Source organism: Euprymna scolopes, chromosome 18, assembly GCF_053919585.1.
Source record: "Euprymna scolopes isolate OS-2025 chromosome 18, ASM5391958v1, whole genome shotgun sequence".
NCBI lineage: Eukaryota > Metazoa > Mollusca > Cephalopoda > Sepiida > Sepiolidae > Euprymna > Euprymna scolopes.
Window position 1 is genome coordinate 64,075,495 of NC_136499.1, and position 21,587 is coordinate 64,097,081.

General features: G+C 31.6%; 1 protein-coding gene across 1 annotated transcript in view; it reads left to right on the plus strand.

The window, feature by feature from the left end:
• Positions 1-21,587, plus strand: part of LOC145297640 (glutamyl aminopeptidase-like) — a 101,385-nt gene that overhangs the window by 12,594 nt on the left and 67,204 nt on the right. The window contains exons 3-6 of the mRNA XM_080143745.1: positions 2,460-2,597; positions 6,415-6,535; positions 9,958-10,124; positions 17,578-17,691. Coding sequence (XP_079999871.1) covers positions 2,460-2,597; positions 6,415-6,535; positions 9,958-10,124; positions 17,578-17,691 — 540 coding nt within the window. The remainder of the gene's footprint in view (positions 1-2,459; positions 2,598-6,414; positions 6,536-9,957; positions 10,125-17,577; positions 17,692-21,587) is intronic.

Genomic DNA, 21,587 nt, shown 5'->3' on the forward strand with positions numbered 1-21,587 from the left:
GTCTTTATCTTTCCAGTTTTAACAACTAGTCCTTTTAATTTTGTAAGCTTAATGTTAACCATATTACTTTTCATGCTCGCATTTTTCTATGTAATCCATGATTTTTCCAGGCTTTGCTTTGAAATAATATTTTCTTTTTTGTGTTCAATATCATACGCATTGACAACAATTCATAAAGATTATTACCATCTTAAATTAACTAAATAAAAAAATCAAATAAAAGACGTACTTAAGTTAATAACCAGAAAGAAGGGACAAAAAAGAGAGAAACAGAATTAACGGGTGACGTCGTAAGCGAAATATTATCAGCCCTAGAACGGCAAAGAGCATCACTTTTGTTAACTCTCTATATAGATAAGATGTTATGCGAGCAACCTTCCCGCTATGATTTATGAAGGTGTCGACCGCAATAAAGTTGCTATGGTAATCAACAATCAATCAGAAGAAATCGTCTCTAAAATATCCATGTTGAAAAATTTGTAATAATAACGAACAGCCAATCAGAAGAAACTGTCTCTCACATTCCTTACTAATTCTAAGGTCTTTTGAACACCAGTAATTTTATTATAAATTTTGTTTTAATGAACGAAAATTGAAAATTTTTATTTCAGAATATGGCTGAGAAAGTGACCTATGAACTGTAAAAATTGTTTAAAATTTGGTTGCAAAATGGGTGAGCGTTGACGCTTTAAGGCAGTTCTAAATGAGTAAAACCAACACTTAACCATATATTCAAACACGACGTCAAAACGCCAAAACAAACAATGGTAGTTATCCACTTTATGACCCTATCTTCGACAACTTCGTGTAAGATCCATGCATGTATAATTGGTTGGTATCCAAACAATAAACTCGTATAAATAAACTAAAACAAATATTTAAAAAACACATACACATATTTTTTTTTAAAATCCTCCAAACAAACACTAACAACAGACAGCTTTTGACAAACATGGAATATATATTTAGGGGGCAGAAAAAATGAGCACAGCCTGGTTAAACCGGTAATCTCTGAGTCTTCGCTTATTGAACAATGCTGAAGAGTCAATCTGCTTCTACTAGCCGGTTTCTACCCCAAACTCTCCATTACTAGATCGATAAAACCCGAGTACACCTACCAAACACTATAATGTATACTTTTGAAATTATATATGTACATAAAATTTTAAAAGAAAAAAAAGAAATGTATTAAATTTCAGAAGCAAAATAATAAAAGTATGCATACAGAAAATAAATTTTACCTTAGGATGTATATCTAAAAATAACAATAATATCACTAATAGTAATTATAATGTTAATAAATAAATAAACTAAGATAAACAAAAATATAACCAGACCTATGTAAACCCATTCAAGTTAAAACTAGGTCACCTTTTAATACACAAAGTTCCCTACAAAAAGGAAAAGGTGAATTACAGGCCAAGTGAATGTTTGCTTAATAAACGCGCGACTATTGGCTGATGCAAATGGGAACTGAATAGATAAGTTGCACACTTAACACCAGGTATATATATATATATATATATATATATATATATATATATATACATACACCTCATATACATATATAAGTGAAAGTGTCTGTCTGTGTGTCTCTGTGTGTACATTTCCCTACGTAATAAATCTGTAATTTTTAGTCTACAGACTCGAAATTTGATATACAGGCTACTGAGATTTGGAAAAATCGATGTGATTGGTTTTCAGCCAGAAACTTGGCGATTAAGAGGTCAAAGTTCAACGATTTGGCCTTTGAGAACTCTACCAAACTCCTCCGACAATTTTCGGTCTAAACACTTGAAATTTTAGATATAGGTTCATTGGACATGGATCTAATTTAATAACTTAATTTGAGCACAAAACAATAAATTTTGAGGGGTCATAATAGGGGTCAATGTTAAAAAAATTTACCACTTTTTTTAACATTTTTTTTTTTTTTGCTCAACATACACCTCCAAATACCCGGGCAACGTCAGGCACCCATGCTCGTGTGTATATATATATATATATATATATATATATATATATATATATATATATATATATATATATATGAGCAGCAACGTCAACTTCATGCAATAGAATCCTCATGAGAGTAGAACGTGGAAAGTTCTCTGTAGCTTAATTGCCGTATATATTGTAATAACTTTATATATGCATATATATATATTATACTAATGTATCCCTACTTAACAGTACTCAAAGGTGACACAAGCATAAGCATAAAAGAAGTTGTAATTTGAATTGATAAACAATACAATCAAAGGATTGAAAAGGACGGGATTTCATTACTTGCAGAACTTATTACAGAGAAAATACTCATACGACACTCTTACCAAATTTCACATCTCTAAGTCTTACAAATTGGCTAATTATAGGTACGCTTCTTATAATAGAATAGCTATTTATTCTTTATGCTATACGTCAGCAATCCCTTTTATTGTTTGTTTTTATTTTTGCAGTCGAACTTTCCTGTTGAATGGGGATCGGACCTTATCGAAACCCGTTTTCAACGATCAGTTAAGATGAGCACGTTTGCTGTCGGTTTCACGGTGTGCGATCTCCAGTTGAAAAGGAGTGACACCATCGACGGAAAAATTGTAAGTCAAACAAAAAACAAATGCATCTTTGATTGCACAACCAGAAAAGTTATCCTCCCAATACACCCAACACATTCTACTTAGATAACAAGTTCTTTCGTTTATCTATCATTTTTTTTCTTTTACTTCAGTCGAAGTTCCCAGAAATCCAGGAGCCCACAACACTTGAACTCTTTATGAGATACATAGATATTCGAATGTTCCATTAAAGTTCTTTATCTCTCAAATACTGAATCAGTAACTTTCATCTCCCCAATTAATCATTTTTCATATTTTGTAGTATATCTTGCGTTTTGGTTTCTTGGTCTTACTGGATTCCAGAACAAGAATTTATCAAGTCTGGTGGAGTATTCAGTTTCGTGTTATTACTTGAGGTAACATCACTTGTATAAGGTTCACCATTCCTTGTTGGAGCTAATGTTAGTCAGCCATAGAAAATAGATCTTATTTGGACAGCGAATACTGAATGTGATTTTGAATATTTAGTCAGAGTTTACAGAGAGACCTTAGACACCCGGGGATATCGTCTAGTTTAGATTCAAGTTCTCTGCAGGCATTCAAGTTCTCTTTGTGTACATATCTATGTCTATGTAGATGCGTATGTATATGAGTATATGATGCAATTTTTGTGTCATTAGTTCAATCTTATTTTGTTTGTCTATTTCTCTCTCTCTCTCTCTCTCTCTCTCTCTCTCTCTCTCTCTCTCTCTCTATATATATATATATATATATATATATATATATATATATATATATATATATATTCAAAAAAAATGCTACATTACCAAAAGTATGTTTATTCATAAAGTCTGAAGAAATGCTGGTTTTTGAAAATTTTCAAACGATATAATGCTTGAAATTGTCCAACTGGACATTGAAACAATTGTAACATAAAATGAAATACACTTTTCGTTGGCATCAACACCTTGTCTTGAAGTCTTGATTTTGCACACACCGTATATTAATGCTCAATTATGAAATGTGATAATTTGGTAGCTTAATCCTTAAGTCAACCCTTTTTGGCTTAAAACCTATTCTTATATGAAAATTTACTGAATTACACGAACTCAGTATATTACATATGTCTATATATATATATATATATATATATATATATATATATATATATATATAGAGAGAGAGAGAGAGAGAGAGAGGATGGTAAGTAATAAAAAAAATATATGGCAATTAAGCAAAGGTCGAGCTTAATTGCCATGTATATTTTTATAACTTACAGCCAAGCTCTACCTATGTCTTGAGCATTGTTGAAGTAAATACTTAAAGTTTACGCATAAAATTATATTTTCGTATATTAATTTATGTGATTAAATGAAGTAGTCATATATATGTGTGTGTGTGTGTGTGTGTGTGTGTGTGTGTGTGTGTGTGTGTGTGTGTGTGTGTGTGCGCGCGTGTGTGTATTAAGTGAAATTTTGAAATACTTTTAGATTATAGATTAATACTCAAAATTAAAGTTCATATAAAATATTAGTATCAATATCTACCAAAAAATCCCAATCAAGTAAAATAAGATCGCTATACAAGATGGAGCAATAGTATAACTGAAAATTTGAAGTTTAATTCAGTAAAAGTAATGCCACCGATTTTCCATTCCGCCCCAATGGATCAGAGGGAATTGCAAACTGCATTGAACTCTGTAAACATGGCCAATATACGATAAATTTATTATTCGACAAGGAATACAAAATTTTTCCTTAATCCATGGATTTTCAAAAGATGGTTCATCTCATCAGAGGAAATGTATTTAGCAAAATAAGTTTATAAGTAGTCATAAATTTTGCGATTTAGCATATAGATTGAAAAAAGTTTATGACTACTTATGAACTTTATTTTGCTAAAAACAAGTCCTCTCATGCGATGAGCCATTTGTTGAAACTCCATGGTTACGAAAAAAAAGCTGTAAAATGTTGTATTCCTTGTTGAATTATAAACTGGACTTAATTTTTTTTTATTTATCGACTTTATCATCAAATTTTCATTTATATATACATATATGTACATTTACATATATATAATTATATAAATATATATGCGCTTATATATATGTGTGTGTGTGTGTGTGTGTGTGTGTGTGTGTGTGTGTGTGTGTGTGTGTGTGTGTGTGTGTGTGTGTGTGTGTGTGTACATGCGTATAGTACAAATCGATTTGTTTTTCAGTTCATGAGTCGCTGATTATTTTGGAGGGTTTTTTAAAAAGCTTTTTAAATGGCAGCTCGACTACAATGAAACCATGGTACTTCTCTGAAATAAAATATAAAGAATTTGTATTTTAGCAATCATATTTGCGATAAAGCACTTTATTTGTTTCTTTTCAACACAGCTCGACGCTTTGTATACAGGGCGATTGAAAAGTAACTCCCTATTTTAAAATGCATACAATTTATTTTTTTTTTAATATAATTCATACAATTAATGAATATCAGAATAGAGTATAATACATGGACTTTTATTTAACATTCCATATAGGCGCCTTCATTCGCCACCAGATTTTAAAGTCGATCAGGAATCGCATCAATTGATTTCACAACAAATTCTTGCTGAATTGTAGTCATAACTTCATGTATTCGCCCTTCAAGTTCTTTTAAGTTTCTTGGTTTAGTTGAGTAGACTTGTCCTTCAACCAACTCCAGAGAAGAAAGTCGCAGGGGGGGGTAAAGTCGAATTCTGGCCGGCCATTCGTGCTAACCGCCTTAAATGTAATTGGGCATTCAGCCATTCTCGTGCGTGTTTTTTCGTCCGTTAAAGAATAAAAAAAAAATCCTTCGATACAGCTTTTGATGGATGTGGGCGAAATTAGTCAGCTGATTTTTCTCCTCTTCATTATTGCTTTTAATCGTGAATTGTAATTTAAAAATAAGTCTTTCATTCCTAATTGCGATATTAAAAATTTGTACCCTCCACCCCAAAACAATTCATGAAATTACTATTTGTAATATTTCGGATTCATTTACAAAGAAAAACGCTGTATTTATTTTTACAATGAAATTTTTTTTTTTTTAAATGTCTAATATAATATTTTTTATTGCACCAAAAACAAAATAAATTACCGTGGAATAGTAAGTTGTTGTCCTTTAAGCTAGGGGGACAAACTTTTCGTGGGAACCGTCTGCAAACAGCATATGGCATTAGAGTCGGCAGTCATTTTGAGTAAAATAATTCAATTTTATCATATCGTTCATTTGAACGCATTGATGGGTTAGAAATATTAAAATTAAAAATAGAAAAAAAATTTTAATGCAAGAGTTTTCTTTAGTTTCATTTTACATTTTTTTATTTATTTATTGTAATAAATAATTTTTACTGGACGACCTGTTTATTTGAACTGCCAGCACGATAGGTAGTTCATCGCTCGACAACTAGAATTTGTTTGTTTTGAGTGTTCATATCGCTTGACCAATCGTCACTTAACTTGGTGAAAATATCGGCCATAGAACTTACGACTGATTTAATTTGGTGGCATCTAAGTCAGACATCAAGGTCACGGAAAAGGTAAGTCACACTTTTAACGATAACTTCGGTTTTGTTCATTGTAAAAACTAGCTACTTGGCCCATATGGTATCGAGTGAAGTCCGGCTTCTTGACACTAACCTTTGACTTTTATCTACAAAAGTTCGGTCAAGTTTGAAATTTTGATTGAATTTAAACGTACGTTCTCAGCCAGACAGGGGTATACAGTCTAAAGAGAGGTTAATGCATTTGTTGTTGTTTAACTTGTGGGTGACACTTTTATGGACATACCTATATAGATATAGATATATATAAATACATATTAATGTATATTCTTTTGAATTTCAGCTCCGTGTGTTCTCGACTTCTGATAAAATCAACCAGACTAATTACGCCCTCCACTTTCTCAATATAACGCTGGATTTTTATACCAAAATACTGAATACTTCATACCCGCTACCGAAGTTAGGTACGTTGTTTTAAAATTAAATAAGTCAAAAACCGATTATGTTGTGAGACCACGTGTTCGCCCGCTCGACAACGATAGCCGATCCCAACTTGTGTGCCGCGGATTTCTTCTCTTTCATCTTCTTTTCTGGGCGTGTGATCGTCTCTTACATTGGCGGCGGCTAAGGGGTGCGCTGTGGCTCACAATAATAAAAAACCTAGACATCTCAAAAGCATGTGGATCCGATCTCATCCCAGCTGTGCTATTAAAAAATGCTCTGTTGAGGTTGCTCCAGTTCTCTCCAAACTTTACAATAAATGTCTTAACAAATCTTGCTTTCCCGACTGCTGTAAAACCGCTTCTGTGGTACCAGTCTTCAAGAATACTGGTGAAAGAACTGACCCACTAAATTATCGCCCCATTAGCCTTCTCCCACTTTTCGCCAAAATATTTGAGTTCTTAGTAAATCAAGCCCTAGTCCAAGACCTAACAGCTGCTAAACTCATGACCGACAAACAATATGGATTTAGACAAGCCCGTTCAATAGTAGATATCTTAACTGTAGTCTCTGAACGTATATACCGTTCACTGGACAAAACAGGGGAAGGTAGAGCGGTAGCCCTTGATATATCTAAAGCTTTTGACAGGGTATGGCATGATAGTCTTCTCAGGAAAGTAAGATCATATGGTATCACTGGTAGAATATATAATGTAATTAAATCCTTCTTAAGTAAGAGAAAAATCCAAGTTTTCCTCGGCGGTCGTACATCTAAACAATATCCTTGAACCTTTATTATTCCTGATATTCATAAATGACCTCCCTGATAAAATTGTTCGGAGATGGGTACATTTGCCGATGACACCACTCTCTGTAACAGGCATGAGGGGAAAACAAATGACCACATATCTAAGGACATGGCAGAAACACTAGAGGATGACCTCCAATCTGTAGTGCAATGGGGACAAAAATGGATGGTCACATTCAATGCTCCAAGACTAAACTTGTTTCTTTCAATAACTACAAGAAACCTTCTCTAACATCAATAGCAATGGCCAAGAACACATTACCTGAAAGTACTTCTTTTAAACTCCTCGGCCTTACGTTTACAGGGAACATGAACTGGAATAGATACATTGGGAGCATTGCCAAGGCTGCTGCGAAGGTGGGCTCTCTCTACCGTGCTAGAAATCTACTTACGCCTGAAAGCATCCTGTGCCTCTATAAGGCCACCATTCGCCCAGATATGGAGTACTGTTGTCACATTTGGGCTGGCGCATCTGCTGCTTGTCTCTCACTCCTGGACAGGGTTCAAAAGAGAGTCGCCAACCTGATAGGTCCTGAAATGTCATCTAGGCTTCAGCCTCTGTCCCATCGACGAAATGTTGCATCTCTCTGCCTGTTTTACAAATACTTTAATAGTGAATGCTCTGGCGAACTACATGCACTTGTACCTCCTCGACGTGATTACCCCCGGCAAACCCGACAAACAATTAGTGACACTAAGTAGAGAATTAAGCAGCAAGTTGTTTGTTAATATTACATTTAAACTTTTGCATGTTATACAGTCTAGGAAGTAGGAAAACGGAAGAAACACCAAATTCTAGCAGTTCGAGGGAAGAAACTTTCAGAGTAGACAGCTCTCTGACATTATTAAATCTCTACATTGAAGGCGTGGGGTTTTACTGCCTGTCAGGTTAATCGGGGTTATTTACGTTTAAGGGAGCAGCGATGTTCGTCAGAGCACATTCCATTAAGATACTCGTAAAACAAGCACATGGATGCAACATTGTGACGACGGGACAAGGGTTTATGCTTGTTTGACAGTGCGGGACCTATTAGATTGGAGACTCTTTTGGGAGTCCTGTCTAATAGAAAGAGACCAGTGTTTCATGCACCGGCATATATGTGGCAGCAATATTCTATGTATGTGCGAATGGTGGCTTTGTAGAGATATGTAAGTTACAATCGTGTTGATACAAAAACTTTTTTCATTTTTCTTTTCCTTTTTTTCTTTTCTTTTCTTTTTTTTCGTTTGTTACTCTCACCAATTCAATTTTTATTTCTCGTTGTTCTTACAGTTTGTATAACGTTCGGATACGTCTAACACGAGGGACGTGCGAAAAGTAATGCCTCCTATTTTTTATTCAGCCCCAATGGATCAGAGGGAATTGCAAATTGCATTGAACTCTGTCAACAAGGCCAACCTTGGCTTTGCGGGATAGCGTTTTTTTTTCCTCGTATATTTGTCGTGCCTTATTTTGTCGTGCATAATTAATAAAATCAAAAAAAAATGTCGCTAAGTCCCTGTTTTTACGATCCGACGGCTTCAACCAGGAAATGATGAAAACAAATAGAATTCAGATTGGAAAGCCTTTTCATATTTATCTTCTGCTCTTCGAGAGTAAACATTGGAGATTTACTTACAGATAGTAGCTAACAGCCAATTATACTGGGAGCGATATTGACACTTAAAGTGCGTCCCTCGTTAAGTTATGACCACATACACACTTTCAATTCTGGCGATTATAATTTGAATTTAGTTCAGGTTCTGTTAGTTACCTATATATTAATACCGTAGTACCTTTAACATATGTATGTGTGTCACGGATTACAGATTATAAATTATTTTATCGGGAGATCCTATTTATTAAAAAGGAGGAAAACATACTACGGACATTAAATTAGTATATAGATACCCTAATTGAATGTTCATAGTACGTTATCACCTTCTATTCTTCTTTTTAATAAATAGCATCTCCCGATCACCGAAGACACAATGTACAAAAAAAAACATATTTTAATGATGTCGCTTTTGGGCCGTACATGAAACTAAAATATACATTTTGGATGTTCTGCCTATGATCCAAGAGTAATATCTGTTCTGATGGTATAATGACATCACGGGATTTCCGTTCGCACCATGCAATATGCAATAAGTGAATACAATAGGAATGTGTCACATGTTCATATAAGAATATTGGAGATAAAACGTAATAATCAGATATATTTTGACACTATATTGACTAGGTTACTTAGATAAATACTTTTACTGTTTTAACGCAAAAGGTCAACGATAAAATCGCGGGATTTCCATTCACGCTGACCGTCCAGAACGCCAGCAGTAATATATTACGTATAAAAACATACTACTGTGGAATTTCTATAGGTCCCGCTAATAAAAATAAATTCTTTTACTGGGAATAAATGTCTGGGTTTAGAAGACTATTGTTTTCTCGTACTTCTGTTGTCGTATTGTTTTAAATGATTCCTCTGGGGTTTTTTTTTTGTGTGTGTGTGTGTGTGTGTGTGTGTGTGTGTGTGTGTGTGTGTGTGCGTGCGCGTGTGTGTGTGTGTGTGTTTTTTTTTTTTTGTTTTTTTTTTGTTTTTTTTTTGTTTTTGGTTTTTTTTAATTCAGTCCTTCAGTCCGTCTCTTTCATTTCAGATCTGATCGCCATGCCAAGCCGATTGTCTCAAAAGAGTGCCGGTTGGGGTTTGATATCTTTTCTCGATTCATCGTTACTCTACGATGAAGCACAATTGTCGTCCTCGTCGTCTGCTGGCCAGAAGATTTTAGTTGCTAGAGAAATCGCCCACGGAGTTGCGCACATGGTAGGTACGAACGCTAAAGCGTGTCCGTGTCACTCAAATGTGGTCCTTGGGTTTTCAACTCTCGTCCCCACCTTTATAACGAGATTGTTCCTGGTAGCGCGGGGTAGATAGTGTTAATACTAATCGTCACGAATGTGCGTTATCAAATTTTGGAATTTGCATAAGAATACGTATGTAATAGAGCTGGGACGCGCGTATGCAAATGCATACAGAATGTGAAATGGCGTCACTGTAAAGAAAAAGACTATCAAAAGGAGGACGATCACGGGAGTGATGTCAGAGCTGTAACGAGAAGTCACGCATGACGGGGGAATAAAGAAATAAATATTGTTGTTAAAACAAAGGGAGTCGAGTTATTACTTGTCCTATGTTCCTTGTGACGTCATAACCTATTAACGACAGCGTTACACGTAGTTGGAATACGCACGTAATATTGTGAGATTTGAAAAAAAAATAAAAGTTATTTCTATGCTAGTTAGGTGTGCAGATAAATAAATTATCGGTTCTTTTTACAACAGGTGCATTAGAGGAATTTAGTGTCTCTCTTTCGTTTAGAAACACAAATTATATTAATCGACCTTTGCCTTTAAACTGGTTCAAGCAATAAACTAGTCTCTATTTTACAGTTAAAAGGCTTAAAATTACATTTGAATAATAAACATCCGCGGTAAACACATCGGATATTTTTTTTTTTTCAGATTTGAAAATGTTCGAAAATGTTTGGATCTATTCATCTGTTTTATCATAACATTGTTTAAAATTGCATTGTCACACTATCTGCCCTCTTCCACATCGAATATATTAACCATTTAACTACATCAATTTACTTTATTAAGATAGACTTTTCATATGGCAAATGGAATTTACTTGTATGGAATAGATTGTATGGAACTCGTATGAATTTGATCGTTTAAATTGATATAACTATCAATGATTAAGTTTGTTTTTTAATCCAAGTATTTTAAATAGGGTGGAATACACATAGAAAATAAAGAGCGAGGGACAGCAAAATATTAATAAGGAGTAAGAAAAACCAAGCAATGCAAAGAAGAAAAGGGAGATAACTCCCATCACATTAAGTCGTAGAGAGGTTTGCGATTATCGCTACTAATATGTTCATTTCGACATGGTTTTAGCTTTCTCTTGTATTAATCTAATGCATACAATTATATTGGAGATTTTCGAAGTTTATTATCGATTGCTGCTGTCCAATAATTTCCATATATCATTTTAAATAGACATCTTTTCTTTATTTCCTTTTTTTCTTGAACTCTATTCGTTTGCAATAAAATGTGTATTTTGCTCCGGTTCTTTCAAAAATACTTAATCATACTCGGAATATTGTTTAACTGCAGACATTTTTCACTGATCACCTTAATAAAAACAAATTCCTATATTTTCTATACCAGATTTAATATGACCAATTATATTTATTTTAAATGCATATAAGCATATTTATTTCTTATTACTTGCATATCCTATCAATTGCTTTTAGAATCTATCTACAATGTTGCTTTAATTAAATTTTCCAAGCGGCCTTCGAAATTCCTTTATTCTTAATATAATACGTCTAATTCAATACCCAATGCATATACAGTCATTTGTACACAATGTAGAAAATTTTAATTTTGACTAATCTGAAAATTTTAATCATTCTCGAACGACAACATTAAATCCACTAGAATGAACTCAGGTTTCTTATACAATAAATAAACCATTTTTTTATTTACTTTACAAAATAAAATTTGTTCTTAAAACAATATCATTTATTTAAAATATCATTTATTTAAAATATCATTTATTTAAAATATCATTTATTTAAAATATCATTTATTTAAAATATCATTTATTTAAAATATCATTTATTTAAAATATCATTTATTTAAAATATCATTTATTTAAAATATAATTTATTTAAAATATCATTTATTTAAAATATCATTTATTCAAAATATCATTTATTTAAAATATCATTTATTTAAAATATCATTTATTTAAAATATCATTTATTTAAAATATCATTTATTTAAAATATCATTTATTTAAAATATAATTTATTTAAAATATCATTTATTTAAAATATCATTTATTTAAAATATCATTTATTTAAAATATAATTTTTTTAAAATATCATTTATTTAAAATATCATTTATTTAAAATATCATTTATTTAAAATATCATTTATTTAAAATATCATTTATTTAAAATATCATTTATTTAAAATATCATTTATTTAAAATATAATTTATTTAAAATATCATTTATTTAAAATATCATTTATTCAAAATATCATTTATTTAAAATATCATTTATTTAAAATATCATTTATTTAAAATATCATTTATTTAAAATATCATTTATTTAAAATATCATTTATTTAAAATATCATTTATTTAAAATATCATTTATTTAAAATATCATTTATTTAAAATATCATTTATTTAAAATATAATTTTTTTAAAATATCATTTATTTAAAATATCATTTATTTAAAATATCATTTATTTAAAATATCATTTATTTAAAATATCATTTATTTAAAATATCATTTATTTAAAATATCATTTATTTAAAATATCATTTATTTAAAATATCATTTATTTAAAATATCATTTATTTAAAATATAATTTATTTAAAATATCATTTATTCAAAATATCATTTATTTAAAATATCATTTATTTAAAATATCATTTATTCAAAATATCATTTATTTAAAATATCATTTATTTAAAATATCATTTATTTAAAATATCATTTATTTAAAATATCATTTATTTAAAATATCATTTATTTAAAATATAATTTATTTAAAATATCATTTATTTAAAATATCATTTATTTAAAATATCATTTATTTAAAATATAATTTTTTTAAAATATCATTTATTTAAAATATAATTTATTTAAAATATCATTTATTTAAAATATCATTTATTTAAAATATCATTTATTTAAAATATCATTTATTTAAAATATCATTTATTTAAAATATAATTTTTTTAAAATATCATTTATTTAAAATATCATTTATTTAAAATATCATTTATTTAAAATATAATTTTTTTAAAATATCATTTATTTAAAATATCATTTATTTAAAATATCATTTATTTAAAATATCATTTATTTAAAATATAATTTTTTTAAAATATCATTTATTTAAAATATCATTTATTTAAAATATCATTTATTTAAAATATCATTTATTTAAAATATCATTTATTTAAAATATAATTTTTTTAAAATATCATTTATTTAAAATATCATTTATTTAAAATATCATTTATTTAAAATATAATTTTTTTAAAATATCATTTATTTAAAATATCATTTATTTAAAATATCATTTATTTAAAATATCATTTATTTAAAATATAATTTTTTTAAAATATCATTTATTTAAAATATCATTTATTTAAAATATCATTTATTTAAAATATCATTTATTTAAAATATCATTTATTTAAAATATAATTTTTTTAAAATATCATTTATTTAAAATATCATTTATTTAAAATATCATTTATTTAAAATATAATTTATTTAAAATATCATTTATTTAAAATATCATTTATTTAAAATATCATTTATTTAAAATATAATTTTTTTAAAATATCATTTATTTAAAATATCATTTATTTAAAATATAATTTTTTTAAAATATCATTTATTTAAAATATCATTTATTTAAAATATCATTTATTTAAAATATATAATTTTTTTGTCGAATTTTATGCATGAAGATGCTTTTCCGTTTCAAAACAAGTCAAGCATTTTAATTAATTACTTCGTGCAATTACATTTTTTAAACTCTCGGACAACGCTGAGTAGAGCAGTTAGTTTTAGCGTTTTTGGCTAATAACAAAATGTAGTATCTGGGCTGATGCTACATTTAGTTTATTTTGTCCTCGGTCATTGAAGGAGAGTCTTAGACTTAGGGAATTTTTATTTTTCTTCTAATCTAGAAGGGAGTTGGATGTTCCCTTCCAATCTTTTTTTTCTTCCAATCTTTAGGGGAGCTGGATGTTCCCTAGATTAAGAACCAACTTTGTGTCTACCTTTGCCCTTGTGAGAAGGCAAGTAAATAATAATAATAATAATAATAATAATAATAATAATTTTTATTATTATTATTATTATTATTATTATTATTATTATTATTATTATTATTTGCTCACTAGGAGTAGTCACACAGGCCATCATAAAAGATTTCTCATTGAGAACAACTTGTGGTTTTCTCTGGATTTTGAGTAACAACAAGTCTTCACAGATTTCTAGTACTCTCCAGCTTTTTTGATGACCTTTGCCGATGAATTTGCGTTATCGCAACAACCGCTTACTATTTGGATCCAGCGGAGGTCTGGCTAGTACTTTTTCTCTTCGGTTTTTCTATCCACCTTGATCCTCACTTATTTGGTGTGGCACTAGTTTATAGTGACACAAAACAAAAACGGGAGGTTAGCTTACACTTCTGCAGTTTCAGTTTTCATGATTCCATGTCGTGTTTCTTTGTGTTTTATCTCTGTGGCAGTTTCTATATTTTCAGCTAGCGCCCGTGGATCATACGTCTTAATCTCCGCATTAAAAGGTTTTCCTTAATATTTCAGTCGTTTTCATTATTGTTATCCCTTGTATCTTCTCAGTCATCCCTCTGTGTCCATCTCTTTCATTTTTTTTTTCAAAGTTTTTCGGTATTGTTCCTAGTGCTCCTACAAGTAGAGGTGTTATCTTGACTTTCTTAATCTTCCATATCCTTTTGAGCTCTCTGGCAAGTTCCGTATATTAGCTCCGCTTCTCTGTCTCCTTGATCTTCACTCTGCGGTCTGCTAGGACAGCAAATTTTACAATCTGGCAGGATTTTTCCTTCTTCTTAACTATTATTTTTTTTTTTTTTTTTTTTTATCACATTTTCACCCCAAACAAGGCAAATTGCCACTTTAGTGTGGGGAGCTACTATCAGGGCCAACAACTACTGGGGTACTATGTAGGGATTTGGGGAGCAAGATGTCAGTTCACGTTACACTTGAATTTCTGCACGTCAGTGCTGTTGGAGAAGCAGGGGCCCGGAATGGAATTCCAAAGTCTGGCGGTTCTGGGGAAGAAACTATTGGAGTAGAAAGATCTTTTACATCTAGGGATCTCTATAGTGTGGGGTGGGATTTAGCAGCCTGTCGGGTTTGTCGAGGGTGCTCATGTCGTGGGGGCACAAGTGCTTACAGTTCATCAGAGCATTAACCACTAAAATACTTGTAGAACAGGCAGAGGGATGCAACATTTCGTCGATGGGACAGAGGCTGAAGCTTAGATGCCAGTTCAGGGCCTATCAGGTTTGCGACTCTCTTTTGAACCCTGTCAAGGAGCGAGAGACTAATAGCAGATGCACCAGCCCAAATGTGACAGCAATACTCCATACATGGGCGAATGGTGGCCTTATAGAGGTACAGGATACTTTCAGGTGTTAGTAGTTGTCTAGCACGGTAGAGAGAGCCCACCTTTCTTGCAGCGGTCCTGGCAATGCTTTCGATGTAATTGTTCCAACTCATGTTTCCTGCGAACGTTAGGCCAAGGAGTTTGAAAGATGTACTCTCAGATAAAGAGTCGTTGGCCATTTCTATAGGTGGTAGAGAAGGTTTCTTGTAATTATTGAATGAAACTAGTTTAGTCTTGGCGGCATTGAACGTGACCATCCATTTTGGTCCCCATTCCACTACAGATTGGAGGTCATCCTCTAGTGTTTCTGCCATTTCTTTAGAAACTTGAGCATGGTTAATTAAGGTCTCAAATATTTTGGCAAAAAGTGGGAGAAGGCTAACGGAGTGATAATTTAATAGGCCAGTCCTTTCACCAGAATTATTGAATACTGGTACAACAGAAGCAGTTTTCCAACAGCCCGGAAAGCAAGCTTCATTAAGGCATTTGTTGTAGAGTTTGGAGAGAACTGGAGCTACTTCGGCTGAGCATTTTTTTAATAGCACAGCTTGGATGAGATCGGGTCCACATGCTTTTGAAGTGTCAAGGTTTTTTATGATAGCAAGCACCTGAGCAAGGGTGATTTTCAGATCGTCTAGCGTGGCGTCTGTCCGCATAGGAAAGTCAAGTAGGGGGTGGTTGGAATGGTCCAGTGTGGAGTTTGAGGCAAACCGACTGGCATGTTAGCCTTCTCGGTTGCTGAGCAAACAACCTCGTGATTGTTGAGTTGTGGGGGAATTGTTGATTTTCCATAAGTCTCGAGTTCCTAGTTTTTGTGCTTCGATGCGTTTTTTAGTGGTTTCCGTAAATTCTTTCTTAGCTGTCGCTATTTCTTTCTTAACGTTATTTCTAGCCTCTATCCGGTCTTCTTGCTTGAATGGTTTATCCATTTGTATATCCATATCCTATAGGATTTTGTAACTTTCATTTTCAAGTACTGATGCCGGTATGTGGTTGTAACATTTGTCTGGGTATTAAAAGATTCAGTTGTCTACATAATTCCCAGTGTACTGCCTTCCTTACTTAATTGTGTTTATTCTTATATTCTTTTTGGGTTAGCTTGCTGCATTCGCTTATTATTTGGTTTATTGTTTCGTCTCTTTCTTCACAGAATCTGAATTTACTGCTTTATTTTGTCTTATCGATTCTTACTTTTATGTAGTTGGTTCTAATTGCTTTATCTTGTGCGGCTGTTATTAGAGATTCACTTTCTCTGTTTAGGTTTTCTTTTTCTAGCTATTTCCAATTGTTTTCGTTAGTCTCATCTTTTGTAATCCTTATGAATCGTCCGTGTAGCTGTTTCTCTTCCCATTTTTCTTTTCTCGCCTCATCCCTCGTCTCTTCTTTTTCTGTCTTATTTGTTTTCTCAGTGTCTCTTGCTGCAATAATTATTCTTTCAGTTTTTTCCATTATGTATTTTTCTGATTCTTTATTATTATTATTATTATTATTATTATTATTATTATTATTATTATTATTATTATTATTTGCTTTTAGATGCTTCCTTGCATTTCTGTGATATGCTCGCTCGATCGGTCACAGGCAGATTGAATGGACGCATGTTTTTTACAATCATTTCTATGAGGTTTATCAGTTTAAACCTCATTTTTACCGCTAAACGCACAGATTTAATAAGCGCATCTTATTTTAGATGCGTCTAGTTATTTCTACGTGACTAGCGAACTATCATTTTCGCTAGTCTGTCACGTTTAACTTTTGCTTTAACTTCTCACGTTTGCTACATGTTCGAATTGAATGAACGCATCTTATTGTAGATGAGTCCAATCATTTCTATAAGGGTGTCTGTAGTTTGTCAAGCTTAAATTTGAAATAGCATTTTCATCGCTTGAGATGCAAATTGAATGAGCACATTTTAAGAATAATATCCTTTCGTATTTCTCTTGTAAAAATTCTCTAACAAAAAGTAAACCTTTGCAATTTTATTATTTCAAATAATTTTTTTTTTTGTCTTTACGTTCAGTGGTTTGGAAATCTCCTCACAATGAAATGGTGGGATGATCTTTGGTTCAAGGAAGGAATTGTTTCTTTCTTAGAAACGATCACGTGTGCACGAATGGAGCCTGATATCCTGAAGGTAAGTTTCGAAAAAAGACAAAAAAAGTAAGAATTAATGTCGCAAATCGGAAAAATCGGAACTTTTTTGAATATCGAAATCTGAAAAATCTGTACCCCATTTTACAATGACTAAAAACGATTCTTTGGATTGTTTTCTTTTTGTTTGTTTTTGTTTAAGAAATGCATTTCTTTTCTTTTAATAACAATAAAATGATAAGTATTTGTTTTTAAATTATCAATAACGCTTAAATCTATAGATCACCCTCCACGTGTGTATTTTCAAGTTTGCAGAAATATATGTACATATTACATGAGTTTTAAGGTAATCCGAAAATTGAAAAAAAGAACTAAATAACAACAAAAAGTCTATGCTTATATAAATTTAGAAATCAAAAATATTCTAAATCGGTAATAGTATCGAAATTGTGAATTTAGAACGGAATCGGTAATTGTATCAGAATCGGGTAAACAACAACAACAACAACAACAACAACAACAACAACAACAATAATAATAATAATAATAATAATAATAATAATAATAATAATAATATACGGTGTCTAATACGTCTGTACATCTAGGATAATTGAATATTTGCCAGTTGTAATACCAGTCTCGGTTCTCCGTGTCATCATTCTGTTTATGAGGTGTGATCCAGCTCGACCCTAGGTTAATCTTCACAGGCATTAGCTCTTCCTTGGGAGCTGATTATTGCCAATTGTTTTAGGTACCCCTACCGGAGAATACCGATGGTTCGATCGCGGCTACTTTTTGCACGATCAATGTCAGGAAAGCGGGTTTTAGCTACTTTCTGGCCCTATGTTGTACCTTGCTCTAGTGGAAAAGATACTAAGTTTTTTAAACCGTCTTTCATTGCAGAAAATTCCATGACTATGGCAGTGTTAAGGGTTTGGTTATTGGATCATGTTCAAAATAACCTGAGATCATGAAATCATCTACAGAGATTGACGGGTCAATGTCATCGTCCTATTTGATCTTTTTTAAAATGGATTTCAACCTCTGGAAGATTGGAGTGTAAACTCGCTAATGTTAGAAAAGTTGAACTGGTATAACGCATCTAAGTTAGAATTTCGGATTCTGAATTGACGCTTATGTTGTTTTATTAGCTTTCATCATAGGATTGGAAATTTTGTTAATGATGTCAGCAGGGTTGTTAGGAGAAGACAGAGACAATGAGTAAGATAAAGATATTTTTTGTAAACTATTAAAAGTAAAGGGGAAAAAGCCGTAGCAATTTTCATTAATAAGGTATTTAGAGGCACCACTAAAAAAGAATTGCATGTTTTAGACTCCATTCACAAAATGGCAGTGCAGGTGCCCCGGTATTTTGCATCGATTGCTAGGACTCTCTCCTTATTAGTTGCATCGAGGTCACCGAGGGTAAGTACAGGCCAATGAACATGACAGGGTGACGTCATTACCAGATCATCATGTAGATATACGGTGCCTAAAGTTTCTCGTGTTCAACCACGTGATCACGCTAATAGCCATAAAAAATATTTTCGTTGCTCCTTGTGGTAATTTAACCGTATTTTCTTCCCAAAGAGAAAGAACAATTCTTCATTTGGATAGTTATATAATTGCACATTTATTTGGATAATTTTAATCTAACAAATTATAACAGTAAGTGAACATGTTTTTATCATTTTTTTTAAACTGCAAAACAAACAATTTTCATATGAGAATATTTTTCAGTCCGTTTTTTTTTTATAATAAATAAAACTTTTCATTGAGTGTTTTCAAATATTTTAAAGTTAGAAGCATTTTTCAAGATAGTTTTATTTTTACTCTTTTAGTTAACCAAAAACGATCGATGAATTCACCGAGCGTAATTTATTTCTTTGAAATATATTAAAAACTTAAAGTTTGTTTGTTTTATAACATTTCAATTATAAATAATTTATATGACTGAAATCGGAAATGAAATAGGAAATTCTGTTTATCGAGACATAACGAACACAAATTCGTCTTAAAAATTCATTAACTAATCAGTTTTAATTAAAGTTTTGACATGAACTAAAAAAATAAAGAGTACATTAAATTTTAGTTAATATATTTTCTTGTGTTTTATCTTATAAATAAATGAGTACTCCACGGGGAACGTTTTCTTTCACATTCTCTGTATAAATCTCAGACTTTTTTTTTTAATCGTGCGTGTATTTATTTTTTTATTTATTTTTTATTTTTTTTTTTCGTTTTTGAGGGGGCAAATTTGATTCATACTTTTATTTCGTGCTTGTTTTTATTTTATTTTATTTTAATTTTTTTATTATTTTCTCCACAAAAGATTTTTATATTATTAAACTATTTTTTCATACATATTCGAATAATGTCCCCCCTCTTTTTTGGCCTCAAATAGTACCTGCAAAAAAAAGCTTTCGTGATTAAATAAACCAAAGAAAATCTTTTGCGCATGCGCTTACAGGGATCAATTATTAAATAAAAACACCGTTTACGCAGGGTCCACGTTCTCCGTGAAGTACGAGTAAATGTTGTACGCGCCCTGCTGAAATAACGTTATTATTTAGATAGCCATTCTTAACAGAGGGAGGGGCTTTCTAACTATTCCGCACTTTCACCTAACAATTTAATAAAAAAAAAGATACCATAAAAATTTAATTTAACTTGGAAATACTATCTTAAATATGGCACGATGCGTACACTACACAAGCACCATTATTATTATTATTATTATTATTATTATTATTATAACAATTATAATAAAAAAAATTGGTGTAGATGACATCGACTGGCGCCACATCAACTAGTTGTGAAGGGTCAGGGAGGATGGAAACACCGAGGTGGGAGAGTACTAACCAGATTTCCACTGGAAGCGTGCAGTTCAAATCTGGTACCTTTGGGGGAAATTTTGTTATCCAAACCCCAGGAAACACCAATGGCCGATGCCAACGAGAAATCAATGGCAAACGACTGTTGTGATAACTGGCAATCATCTGCACGAGTGGTCAAGCAGTGGAGAATATTGGAAATCTGAGGAGACTTGCTGTCACGCGGTCTGCAGCGAATACCACAGGTTACTGCCAGTGAGCTATCACTGATAATGGCCTGTGAGACAACTCCTAGTGAGTGAAATAATAATAATAATAATAATAATAATAATAATAATGTCCCCTCCCAAATTTACCACCATCCTGATTTAATATCGTACATGTTTACTATATTTTCTTAGTTTTTAACCAATATTCACATTAAAGTATTATTGTCTTTTAGTAGTTATGTGAACTTCATTTCCGTATTCATGTATTCTGCACTGATATGAAAATGAAGACTATAGCGGAGTATAGGATTCCTAACCATGTAACTGATGAAAATACGCTACACATTTTGATGAAAACATGGGAAAAAAATGGGCACAGAAGAACAGAAAACCAAAACTTTAAATATAATTTCTGTATTTAAAGTAATAGTTATTTAAATATTTCAACATAAAATCTTATGGGGAATCTAGCTCCCCAATAAGGGGTACTCTGGATAGGAATAAAAATACAAATTGTCTCAGTCATGAAGGATTTCTCCTCCACCGGCCGAGGGCAGAAAAGATGAATTGTAGCATCAGAACAGATACTACTACAGTGTGTGATCTTGTCCCGAAGGTCAAGAATTGTTTGTGTTTTATGTTTCTTTAATTGTTTGTTCCCTAAATTCATTATTCAGTTTTATCTGTATTAGATGGTATATTGCTTTAAAATTAAGCAATTTTAATTAATATTTATATTTTATATTGAATAAAGTTCAATTTCATTATTAATCGAATTGGGTGCCATTCTTTTCTTTTTAATGTTGCGAACTTGTCTCTGCCCTATCGTCATTTTCATGACAAATGCTAATCTGGGTTTCAATCTATGCTCTCCTCTTGCTAAAATTTCACACGAA